Source organism: Quercus robur, chromosome 5, assembly GCF_932294415.1.
Source record: "Quercus robur chromosome 5, dhQueRobu3.1, whole genome shotgun sequence".
NCBI lineage: Eukaryota > Viridiplantae > Streptophyta > Magnoliopsida > Fagales > Fagaceae > Quercus > Quercus robur.
The window spans coordinates 88543254-88555495 of record NC_065538.1 but is presented as its reverse complement, the minus strand read 5'-3'; the positions used below and the strand labels follow the sequence as shown (position 1 = coordinate 88555495).

Here is a 12242-nt window from a genome sequence, read left to right as displayed (position 1 = left end):
AATCGAGTCTATTAGACTCGAATTGTTAGAAATGCAAATAGTTTGAAAAGTTGCCCAACTAATAATATTATTTCGGATATATAGTTTTTTTTTTTAAATCCAAAAATCCTAGAGTTTGAAATTGAAAAGTTAGAGATGGAGGAGTAAAAAAGATGTGGATTTAAAATTAAGAGATACTACTTAAAAATATATATATAAAAAGAAGAAAAGAACTAGAACCCACAGCATTATGAAATTGAAACCACTATTTCCTCTGGCTCCGGATATCAGTTTTCTCGTTGCCATTCACTGGCTGGTCAAAAAGCAAGGTAAAACACGAAGATTCCTTGCAAATTTCGTACGTGACCCGCAACTGAAGTGAATGAAACACGGAATGCTAAAGTAAAAGATACGTTGAATGAAGCTTCTTGGAAATTTATTTCCTACATACGCGTGACGAAGCCCCAATCTACAACACTCTGCTCCTCAAAAACTGTTAAACCCAAGACTACTGCTGCCTTCACCACCTCCACAAGGCCTCTTCGCCGCTGCCTCGCCGCTATCAAAAGCCACAGCCGTCGCATCATCAAGTCCGAGCCTCCCTTCAGATCTGTTATTTTTTCTCAATCATTTCGCGAAACTAATGCCGCAGATCTTTTCTTTGGCCTCCGATATGCAAAACCCAAGAGTCTGAACTCCATCTTCACCTACACGCGCCGCCACGCGCGGTGGCCGTCGATCCACGCACCGTCACAGTTTCTCCGTCGACTGGTGGTTCACGAAACCAACGCCACGGTTCTCTTCGTCGGCCTCTGATATGTAAAACCCAAGAAGCCGGCCTCCATCTTTGATCACACGCGCCTTCACGCGCGGCCTGAAATTTGGCCGCCGATCCACGCGCCGTCGATGGTTGCCGTTGACCATTGCTCTGACTCCAACGAGCTCATGCCTTCTTCTTGCACTTTTTATCTCAAAAAAGGTATGCTTTTGCATCTATTTTTTAAAACACAAATTACTAATTTTCTAACCATTGAATCATTTTATTTATACATCTCACTCATCTATTTTAAAACTAGGGGAAACTGGAGGTGATCCTCTCTAAAAAAAAATCTATTAAAAAAAATTTCCTTGGACTTTCGTAGTCATCTTTAAATTTTAAATTTTAGTGGGTATAAGAGCATCCACAGCAGTGGAGCTAAATTTTTAGCAATTTAGCTCCACTAAAAGTTACTTTATCTATTTTACCTATACACATGCTGCAGCAGTGGATCTATTTTAGCTTTCAACATAATAAAATAATATAAACATCACAATAAAATATTATATCTACTACAATAAAATAATATATTCCACTACCAAAAAAATATTACACCACCAACCTCAATCACCTCTACCGTCAACCACAGGCACAACCACCACCACCACCACCACCATCACCACCGGCGGCAGTCCACAGCAAAAAAAAAAAAAAAAAAAAAAAAAAAAAAAAAAAAAAAAAAGAAGAAAGAAACCCACAACGAGCACAAGCCCACTGCCACAAACACAAATACAAGTCTACTTGCCCACAACAGATCGGAAAACACCACCACCACCACCACCACCACCACCGATAGTCCACAGCAAAAAAAAAAAAAAAAAAAAAACCCACAACGAGTACAAAAAACCAAAACCCACATCAGAGCTAGCAGTCCCGGTCCATAATACCGACTCCAACGGTCATGATCCAGGGTGCCACGTTGGCCAATGAGGCTCTGGTAGGCCCACTGTTTCCGGCAGAGCAAGAGATGAAAATGCCCTTCTCAACCGCCGTGGAAGCTCCGATTGCGATGGTGTCTCTGTAATACGGAGCTTACCCACCGCCGAGAGAGAGCGAAAGCACGTCCACGCCGTCGCTTATGGCTTGATCCATACCCGCAAGAATATCGGATCCGAAGCACCCAACGCTCCAACAAACTTTGTAAGCTGCGACGCGCGACCGACTCGCCATTCCAGGCGCCGTGCCCTGAGCGTAGCCGAGAAGAGAAGCGTTCCCCACGGGGGATCCGGCAGCGGTGCTGGCCGTGTGGGTCCCATGGCCGTCATTGTCGAGCTGAGGGATGAGGGAGGCCGGCGAGCTGAGGGATGAGAGAGGCCGGCGAGCTAGAGATGGGTGAGGGAGATGAGTGTTTGTTTGATGATTGAGGGAGATGAGAGTGCACGGTGAAGGAATGAAATAAAGGGATGAAAAAAATAAGATTAGTTTGATTATTTTATTCGGTAGTGGGAGTAAAAAATTATTTTTTTTGTTTAGATGAGTGCTACAGTGCACATCTATAGATAGATGTGCACTGTAGCAAATAAGCTAAATTTTTTACCTTTGGCTCCACTGCTGCAGGTTCTTTTTGCTATATTGGTGGAGCTAAAATAGCATTATAGCTTTTTAGCTCCACTGCTGCAAATGCTCTAATCATGCCACAGTTTTTTTTTTCTTTTTTTTTTTTTTCCTCAGCCACACACAAAGTCCCTTTAGTTGTTTCCCACTCAGCTACTTTTATTAATCATTTCTCTTCTCTACTCTCATTTCTCCTTTTCAATTTTCACTTTTTAGTGTGGGTTTGGATTCAACCGAAAAATTTTAATGTAATGGGGTACAATCACGCCACAGTTGTGTGTTTTTTTTCTTATTTTAGCCACACAACTTTTTCCTTTAATTGTTTTTCACTCAGCTATTCTCATTAGTCATTTTTCCTTTTTACTCTTATTTTTCCTTTTCGGTTTTCACTCTTTAATGTAGATTTGGATTTAGTGTTTCCGCTAAATCTTACGTTGCGTTTTTTTTTTTTTTTTTTTCTTACTTTCACGCACAAATAAAATTTACTGTTCACAAGAAAAAACACTGTTCACATACTGTTCACGGATCCAAGATACTATTCACATATTTAAAAATTATTTTGTTACAGTATTTTCAGTTTTCAGTTTTCAATTTCAGTAACAATAAATTCAATTCAAACGGACCTTTAGGCTTTTGCTCCTCTCAAGTCTCTGTGTTTTCACACTTTAGCCTCTTAGAGTATCCACACCAACTCGTGTAAACTTTTCATCTATTTTACACGGAAAAAGCTATTTTTTCTATTTTACACGGAAAAAGCTATTTTTTCTATTTTACATAACTATTTTTACAAAATACCCACATCAGTTCATCTATTATATAATATATTTTATATAAATAATATTTTTATATTCTTTTTTTAATATTATTTTACATATCCGTTTCTTTTTCCAATACCTCAATTTCTTTCTTCTTTCTTTCTTTTTCCTTATCTCAGCTGTTTCCTTTCTTTTCTTCCTCTTCTTTCTTCTTCTTTCTCTCATGGTCAAAAACCCAGAAGCACTAGAGCAAGAACTCCATCAACACCACAGCTATCACAAGCACCACAACGCCTCTCCAATCCACCGATCTCCATCTCTATACCCATTTTTGAATCAACTCTTCTCTCGATCTAATCCACACCATCTCGGTCACAAGCACCGATCCATAACTCCGATCAGACAAGCACCGATCTCCACAACTCCGATCCACAAGCACCGATCAGGCAAGACCTATATCCACAAGCTTCGATCAAGCGAGACCCATGAACTCTGATCGTTCCAGTAAGCACTGATCTCTCTTTGTTGTTTGTCCGTTTGGGTTTGTTTGTGTGTGGGTGTGTTTGTGTATCTCTGTGTTATTTATTTATTTATTTTTTGAGCAAGTATATCTCTGTGTAAATTTGTCTGTATAAATGTGTTTGGGTTAATTTTCAGTTGATTTTGGTTAATTTTCAGTAGATGTGTTTGGGTTAATTTTCAGTTGATTCTGGCATGTTGGGTTGTTGTAATGGTTGGGGAAGATAAGTTGTTTGATAGAGGAGAGAGAAAATAAAATTAAAAAAAATCGTTTACACGGTGAACAATAACCGTGTATATATACACGGTTACTGTTCATTTACACAGCCGAGTGTATATTTTGCACAATTTTACACCTACTGATATGGGTGTATTTTTGGCCAAAATGTGTAAAAATGGTTGCTTTATGTATTTTGCAAGACTATCCATGGACTGATATGGATGCTCTTAGACTTAGAAAGCAGAATTCAGTCATCCGCTACCTACATTTCTCTTCCAAATCCTAATCCCACCGAACAAAAATTAGTTTTTCCCTCTCAATCTCAGGCACTCACCTAACCATTTTTCTCTTCTTTTTTGCTCTCAGCCACGTAATGTTTCTTCCAAACCTTAATCCCGCCAAATAATTAGTAGTGTTTCTCTCTTAATCTTAGATTTTCAGCTCCCACTAACTATTTTTTTCTTCTCTTTTGCACTTGGCCACATAATTTTTTTTTTCCATACCCTAATCCTGCTGAACAAACAGTAGTTTTTACCTCTTAAATTCTCAATCTTAGGCTCCGACCTAACCTCCTATTATTTAAGAACACAAGCTCTCAGTCTCACTCTTAACTCTCAAGCCCATATAACCGTAAAACCTAATCATGGGTGGAAGTTCCCTCCAACTTCTCCTTACTTTTGTTCCTTTTTTGCTATGCACGAAGCCAACTCTTGGAAATTATTTGGGTGTGGGAGATATTAACCTCAGTTGCATAGAGTAGGAGAGACAAGCACTTCTTAAGATTAAAGAGGGTCTTATTGATGACTTTGGTCATCTTTCTTCTTGGAGTTCTGAAGAGGGGAAAAGAGATGGTTGCAAATGGAGTGAGGTTAGCTGTAGCAACCAAACAGGCCACGTAGTCATGCTCAATCTTAATTTCTCAATCTTGGAACCTTTGAGAGGTAAACTTAGTCCATTCTTGACTGACTTGCAATATTTGAATTATTTGGATGTGAGTTTCAATGATTTTAATCAGAGCCCAATTCTAGAGTCCATTGGTTCTCTCTCCTCCTTAAGTCACCTTGATGATAATGCTAATTTCGGAAGAAACATTCTTTTTCAGCCTGGAAACCTTTCGAGGTTGCAGTATCTTGATCTAAACTACAATCATTTTAATAATCCCAAAAACCTAGAGTGGCTTAGTCAACTTTCTTCTTTAAAATACCTTGGCATGGGTGGGGTTAAACCATTGGCTCTAGATCAATTATTAAACTACCTTAACACAATGGAAACAAAGAGGACCTACACAGTGAAATTTGTCCATATTCACTTCTATTGCAACATAAAACCTATCTTTAAAATTGTTCAAGAATCTGAAATAGGCGACTCGTAGAGACATATTCAATAGTAATGTGCCAACAACTCCCCAGAAACCTACGATAAATCCAAGTGCCAAACTAACATAAAATCCTAGTGATATAAACCCTTCTTTCTTGTCTTGCATGCCAGCATGTTCTCTTCTCCTGTTCATGGCTGGATTTTGAGCTATTCCTTCTCCCGAACATTTCTTTGGGAGTGGGGCTCCACAAAGATTTGGATTCCCCTCATATGAGGATGCATTAACGGTATCAAGTTGAGGGCTTGTAGGAATTTTTCCGGACAAATTGTTGTTTGACAAGTCCAAGACACTTAGACAATCAATATGAGAAAGGCTGAAAAGAATTCTACCGGAAAGCTGGTTCTTAGATAGATCCAAGAAATCTAAAGATTGTAATGCACCAATATTTGAAACAATTTGTCCAAATAAATGGTTTCTTGAGAGATTCAAAGATATCAATTCAACAAGTTCTGTAATTTCTTGAGGAATTGTGCTAGTTAATTTATTGCTCGAGAGATTAATGCTCTTTAATAGTCAAAGGATATTCTTGTACTCATGCTCGCTTCCTTTCCACGTCCAAAGCGCTTGGTCATCATATATAATTGAATATAGTGTCATGCCTAGAATTTCAATATACTCATGGGTGATGGTGGTGCTTGAGCTCAATTTTTGAGTCAAAGCAGTTATATTGTTGAGAAATTTTGGTATACTTCCAGAGATTTGGTTTAATGCGAGGTTTAAAAGTTGAAGATGAGCAAGATGGCATAGATGTGAAGGCATGATTCCGTGTAAGTGATTAGATCGAAGGATGATGATAGCCAAATTTGGAATGCTGGTCCCTAACCACATCGGTATTTGTCCCGACAAGTTATTGTGTCCAAGATTAATATATTTCAATTTTGTACAATTCTTCAAGGATGAAGGAATTTCCCCACTAAAACTATTGTTTCTTAAATCAATTGTTTCAATCCCAAGTAGCAAGCCCATCGATCTTAGGATTTTCCCAAAAAAATGATTGTTTCTCAAATTAAGAATTTTCAATCCTTCAAGATGCATCCAACAATCAGGAAGCTCTCCTGATAATTGATTATTGGAGAGATCTAAAAAGATCAAAAATTCATTTCTGATTGCACATAGAGATTGGATTGGCTCTGAAAACATATTCTGGGAAAGATTCAAATGTGCTGCTTTAAATAAAAACGATGGTATTTCACCTTCTAGATTATTTGAACTCGGGTCTATAAAGGGGAAATTGGAGATTTCCAATGAAAAATTTGGAATATGGCCACTGATTTGGTTATTAGACAAATCCAAAAATTGTAGTTGTGGAGAAAAGTCCCAACAGAAATGGGAAATGTTATCAGAAATTCCAGAATTAGAAATATCAAGCCAGTAGCAATTTTTCTGAGTTTGAAGCTATTTTGGGAATTGAGGAAGGCCTAGTTGGCAAGGCCTTAAAAATATCCTTTCTAATTGGAAAGGTGAAACCCAATTAGAGCTGAAGTTGAGAATCAATGGGGTATGTGATAAGTCCAAATTCTTCAAATTTTTTTAGTTTTGAGAAGTGGGTTTCAGAAATTACACCTTCGAATGAATTATCATGAAGCCTGAAAGTTCCTAGGTTGGATTGTTTTCCCAAACTTTCAGGTATTGTCCCATTCAAATGATTGTTAGAAAGTGATAACACTCTCAATGATGGAAATGTTGAGAGATCAGGTAATTTTCCAATGATTTGATTCGAATCTAAAAACAAGTTCTCTATTGAGTGTTGTGCACACCCTGTCAAGTTGTGAATAATTCCTAGGAATTTTCCATTGAGATTGGCCCGTATGAGAGACAATGTTTTTAAATTACACATACTACCAAAAAAAGAAGAATACTACAATGCAAAATGTACACCCAATAATTGATTTGGGATTGTGTGTACGAGTATTAAACCTACTAGTAACCATGTTGTGCTATCAATGTTTAATGGGGTTAACCATTGGCAATATGTCTCTATTTTAAATTCAACAATTGGCTCCAAATAATGAATAAACTTCCTTACTTGACATCCTGGTTCTTGGAGAATTGTAATCTTCCTAATATTTTCTCTGTTTCCCTTGCTAATTCTTCTACTTCTCTTGATGTTCTCTATCTCCCTTATAACGGTCTGACTTCCTCTTTGTCAATACTAGAGTGGTAGTTCAACTACAACACTAGTGTTGTTGAACTTGATCTCTCTAATAACCAATTGCAAGATATGATTCCTGATGCTTTTAGCAAAATAAAGTCTCTTGCACATCTCTATCTTAATGATAATGAGTTTGATGGTGGAATACCAAAATCCTTTGACAGTATGTGTAATTTAAAAACATTGTCTCTCATATGGGCCAATCTCAAAGGAAAATTCCTAGGAATTATTCATAACTTGACTGGGTGTGCACAACACTCAATAAAGAACTTGTATTTAGATTCGAATCAAATCACAGGAAAATTACCTGATCTCTCAATATTTCCATCATTAAGAGTGTTATCACTTTTTAACAATCATTTGAATGGGATAATACCTGAAAGTTTGGGAAAACAATCCAACCTAGAGACTTTGAGGCTTCGTGATAATTCATTCGAAGGTGTTATTTCCGAAACCTACTTCTCAAAACTAAAAAAATTGAAGAATTTGGACTTATCGCATACCCCATTGATTCTCAACTTCAACTCTAATTGGGTTCCACCTTTCCAATTAGAAAGGATATTTTTAAGGCCTTGCCAACTAGGCCCTCCTCAATTCCCAAAATGGCTTCAAACTCAGAAAAATTGCTATTGGCTTGATATTTCTAATTCTGGAATTTCTGATAACATTTCCCATTTTTGTTGGGGCTTTTCTCCACAACTACAATTCTTGGATTTGTCTAATAATCAAATCAGTGGCCATATTCCAAAATTTTCATTGGAAATCTCCAATTTCCCCTTTATAGACCTGAGTTCAAATAATCTAGAAGGTGAAATACCATCGTTTTTATTTAAAGTAGCACATTTGAATCTTTCCCAGAATATGTTTTCAGAGCCAATCCAATCTCTATGTGCAATCAAAAATGAATTTTTGATCTTTTTAGATCTCTCCAATAATCGATTATCAGGAGAGCTTCCTGATTGTTGGATGCATCTTGCAGGATTGAAAATTCTTAATTTGAAAAACAATCATTTTTTTGGGAAAATCCCAAGATCGATGGGCTTGCTACTCGGGATTGAAACAATTGATTTAAGAAACAATAGTTTTAGTGGGGAAATTCCTTCATCCTGAAGAATTGTACAAAATTGAAATATATTAATCTTGGACACAATAACTTGTCGGGACAAATACCGATGTGGTTAGGGACCAGCATTCCAAATTTGGCTGTCCTCATCCTTCGATCTAATCACTTACACGGAATCATGCCTTCACATCTATGCCATCTTGCTCATCTTCAACTTTTAGACCTCACTTTAAACCAAATCTCTAAAAGTATACCAAAATGTCTCAACAATATAACTGCTTTAACTCAAAAATTGAGCTCAAGCACCACCATCACCCATGAGTATATTGAAATTCTGAGCATGACACTATATTCAATTGTATATGATGACCAAGCGCTTTGGACGTGGAAAGGAAGCGAGCATGAGTACAAGAATATCCTTGGACTATTAAAGAGCATTGATCTCTCGAGCAATAAATTAATTGACACAATTCCTTAAGAAATTACAGAACTTGTTGAATTGATATCTTTGAATCTCTCAAGAAACCATTTATTTGGACAAATTGTTTCAAATATCGGTGCATTACAATCTTTAGATTTCTTGGATCTATCTAAGAACCAGCTTTCCGGTAGAATTCCTTTTAGCCTTTCTCATATTGATCGTCTAAGTGTCTTGGACTTGTCAAACAACAATTTGTCCGAAAAAATTCCTACAAGCCCTGAACTTGATACCTTTAATGCATCCTCATATGAGGGGAATCCAAATCTTTGTGGAGCCCCACTCCCAAAGAAATGTTTGGGAGAAGGATAGCTCAAAATCCAGCCATGAACAAGAGAAGAGAACATGCTGGCATGCAAGACAAGAAAGAAGGGTTTATATCCCTAGGATTTTATGTTAGTTTGGCACTTGGATATATCGTAGGTTTCTGGGGAGTTGTTGGCACATTACTACTGAATATGTCTCTGTGAGTCGCCTATTTCAGATTCTTGAACAATTTTAAAGATAGGTTTTATGTTGCAATAGAAGTGAATATGGCTAGATTTCACTGTGTAGGTCCTCTTTGTTTCCATTGTGTTAAGGTAGTTTAATAATTGATCTGGAGCCAAGGGTTAACCCCACCCATGCCAAGGTATTTTAAAGAAGAAAGTTGACTAAGCCACTCTAGGTTTTTGGGATTATTAAAATGATTGTAGTTTAGATCAAGGTACTGCAACCTCGAAAGGTTTCCAAGTTGAAAAAGAATGTTTCTTCTGAAATTAGCATTATCATCAAGGTGACTTAAGGAGGAGAGAGAACCAATGGACTCTGGAATTGGGCTTTGATTAAAATCATTGAAACTCATATCCAAATAATTCAAATATTGTAAGTCAGTCAAGAATGGACTAAGTTTACCTCTCAAAGGTTCCAAGACTGAGAAATTAAGATTAAGCATGACTACGTGGCCTGTTTGGTTGCTACAGCTGACCCCACTCCATTTGCAACAATCTCTTTTCCCCTCTTCAAAACTCCAAGAAGAAAGATGACCAAAGTCATCAATAAGGCCCTCTTTAATCTTAAGAAGTGCTTGTCTCTCCTGCTCTATGCAGCTGAGGTTAGTATCTCCCACACCCAAATAATTTCCAAGAGTTGGCTTCGTGCACAGCAAAAAAAGAACAAAAGTGAGGAGAAGTTGGAGGGAACTTCCACCCATGATTAGGTTTTTCGGTTATATGGGCTTTAGAGTTGAGAGTGAGACTGAGAGCTTGTGTTCTTAAATAATGGGAGGTTAGGTCGGAGCCTAAGATTCAGAATTTGAGAGGTAAAAACTACTGTTTGTTCGGCGGGATTAGGGTATGGAAAAAAAATTATGTGGCCGAGTGCAAAAGAGAAGAGAAAAATAGTTGGTGGGAGCCTGAAAATCAAAGATTAAGAGAGAAACACTACTTATTGTTCGGCGGGATTAGGGTTTGGAAGAAACATTACATGGCTGAGAGCAAAAAAGAAAAGAAAAATGGTTAGGTGAGTGCCTGAAATTCTAAGATTGAGAGGGAAAAACTAATTTTTGTTCGGCGGGATTAGGGTTTGGAAGAGAAATGTAGGTAGCAGATGACTGAGTTCTACCTTCTGAGTCTAAGAGCATCCATATCAATCCATGGATAGTCTTGCAAAATACATAAAGTAGCCATTTTTACACATTTTGGCCAAAAAAACACCCACATCAGTGGGTGTAAAATTGTGCAAAATATACACCCAGCTGTGTAAATGAACAATAACCGTGTATATATACACGGTTACTATTCACCGTGTAAACGATTTTTTTATTTTATTTTTTCTCTCCTCTATCAAACTACTTCTCTTCCCCAACCATTACAACAACCCAGCGCGCCAGAATCAATTAAAAATTAACCCAAACACATCTACTGAAAATTAACCCAGTATCAACTGAAAATTTACCCAAAATCAACTGAAAATTAACCCAAACACATCTACACAGACAAATCTACACAGAGATACACTTGCTCAAAAATAAAAAATAAAAACACAGACATACACAAACACACCCACACACAAACAAACCCAAACGTACAAACAACAAAGAGAGATCGGTGCTTATCGGAACGATCGGTGCTTGATTGGAACGATTGGAGCTCGTGGGTCTCGCTTATCATAATGATTACAAAGTGGTTGTCAGAAGGTTGGCTTGAATTTTTGAGCCAACATTAAATGGAGGATTTGACTTGGGTTCGGTGCTCTTACATAGTAGACCTATTAAAAATCAAAATTATAAATGGTTGTGTTTAGAAAGTTATAATTTTTATTTTTAACGGGTCTACTATATAAGAGCACTGGACTTAAGCCAAGTCTTCCATTTAATGGTATCTCGAAAATTCAAGCCAACTTTGCTTAATATATTGATTGCCTTGTTTCACAGCATTATCGCATTGCCAGCCTAATTTAAGTTTATGCTCTCTCTCTCTCTCTCTCTCTCTCTCTCTCTATATATATATATATATATATATATATATACATATATATTGTTAGGTCCATATTTTTAGGTTGATAAATCATGAACAATTTGATACAATGCTGATATGTGGGGGGCACGTGAGGTGCACTAGTAGTGTGAGAGTTGCTGCAGAGTGGTGCGTGATTTGCTGAGGCATGGTGCGTGGGTTACTACTGAGTGGGGCAAGTGAAGGCTGCTGATGTGGGACCTCAAGAGGCAATTATTCAGTTAGGTAGTTATAAGGAAGTCGTTGTGGGTGGTTAGAAGTTAGTTATGCCATGTACTGATTAATCAATGATTAGTGCGTTGTAATGCTAGATTAGGGAATTAGTTAGTTACATGAAAGGGAGTATAAAACAGAGATTGAATTGTATTGTTAGGACTATGAATGAATCCATTGTTTCCTTAAGTACCTGTTCTTCTATTCCTTTCTATCTCTCTTTCTCTCTATTGTTCTTGGAGGTTAACTGTCCTCGAATTCAGTTAGATCATCTTGGGTTCTTATCAATTGGTATCAGAGCCGGCTTGTCCTGTGATTACAAGTTCCACCATGGCTAAAACTCGATCAACTGCAATTTTCAATGAAACCATAACTTCACTAAAATCCACCACCGATCACCACAACAAAGATATCCAAGAAATTCACAAAATCACCAACATCCATACTCGCACCTTGAATGAGATGAGTCAACAATTGGCCACCATTTTACAGAAGTTGAATGCATCTGAGATTGCTGATTACAATCTTGAGAATCCACACAGACCAGAGGATCGTAACTGCCACCAATCTGTCTCAGGATTTTCCAGGCCAGTGAGATTGGATTTTCCCAGATTCAGTG

General features: G+C 37.5%; 1 protein-coding gene across 2 annotated transcripts; it reads left to right on the top strand.

Moving 5' to 3' along the window:
• The first annotated feature begins 212 nt into the window (after nt 1-212).
• Nucleotides 213-10936, top strand: LOC126727658 (receptor-like protein EIX2). Of its 2 annotated transcripts, none has more exons than XM_050433581.1 (2): nt 213-958; nt 3348-10936. In XM_050433581.1, exon 2 carries the CDS (start codon nt 7444-7446, stop codon nt 8482-8484), a length of 1041 nt encoding a protein of 346 aa, XP_050289538.1. In that variant the 5' UTR covers nt 213-958; nt 3348-7443; the 3' UTR covers nt 8485-10936. The 2 variants fall into 2 exon arrangements, with proteins under 2 accessions (XP_050289538.1, XP_050289537.1); XM_050433580.1 differs by having other exon boundaries at nt 3345-10936.
• The last annotated feature ends 1306 nt before the right edge of the window (nt 10937-12242 follow it).

Coding starts and splice junctions, on each gene's coding strand:
- LOC126727658 (XM_050433581.1), top strand. CDS start 7,444: ATGATTCCTGATGCTTTTAGCAAAATAAAGTCTCTTGCACATCTCTAT.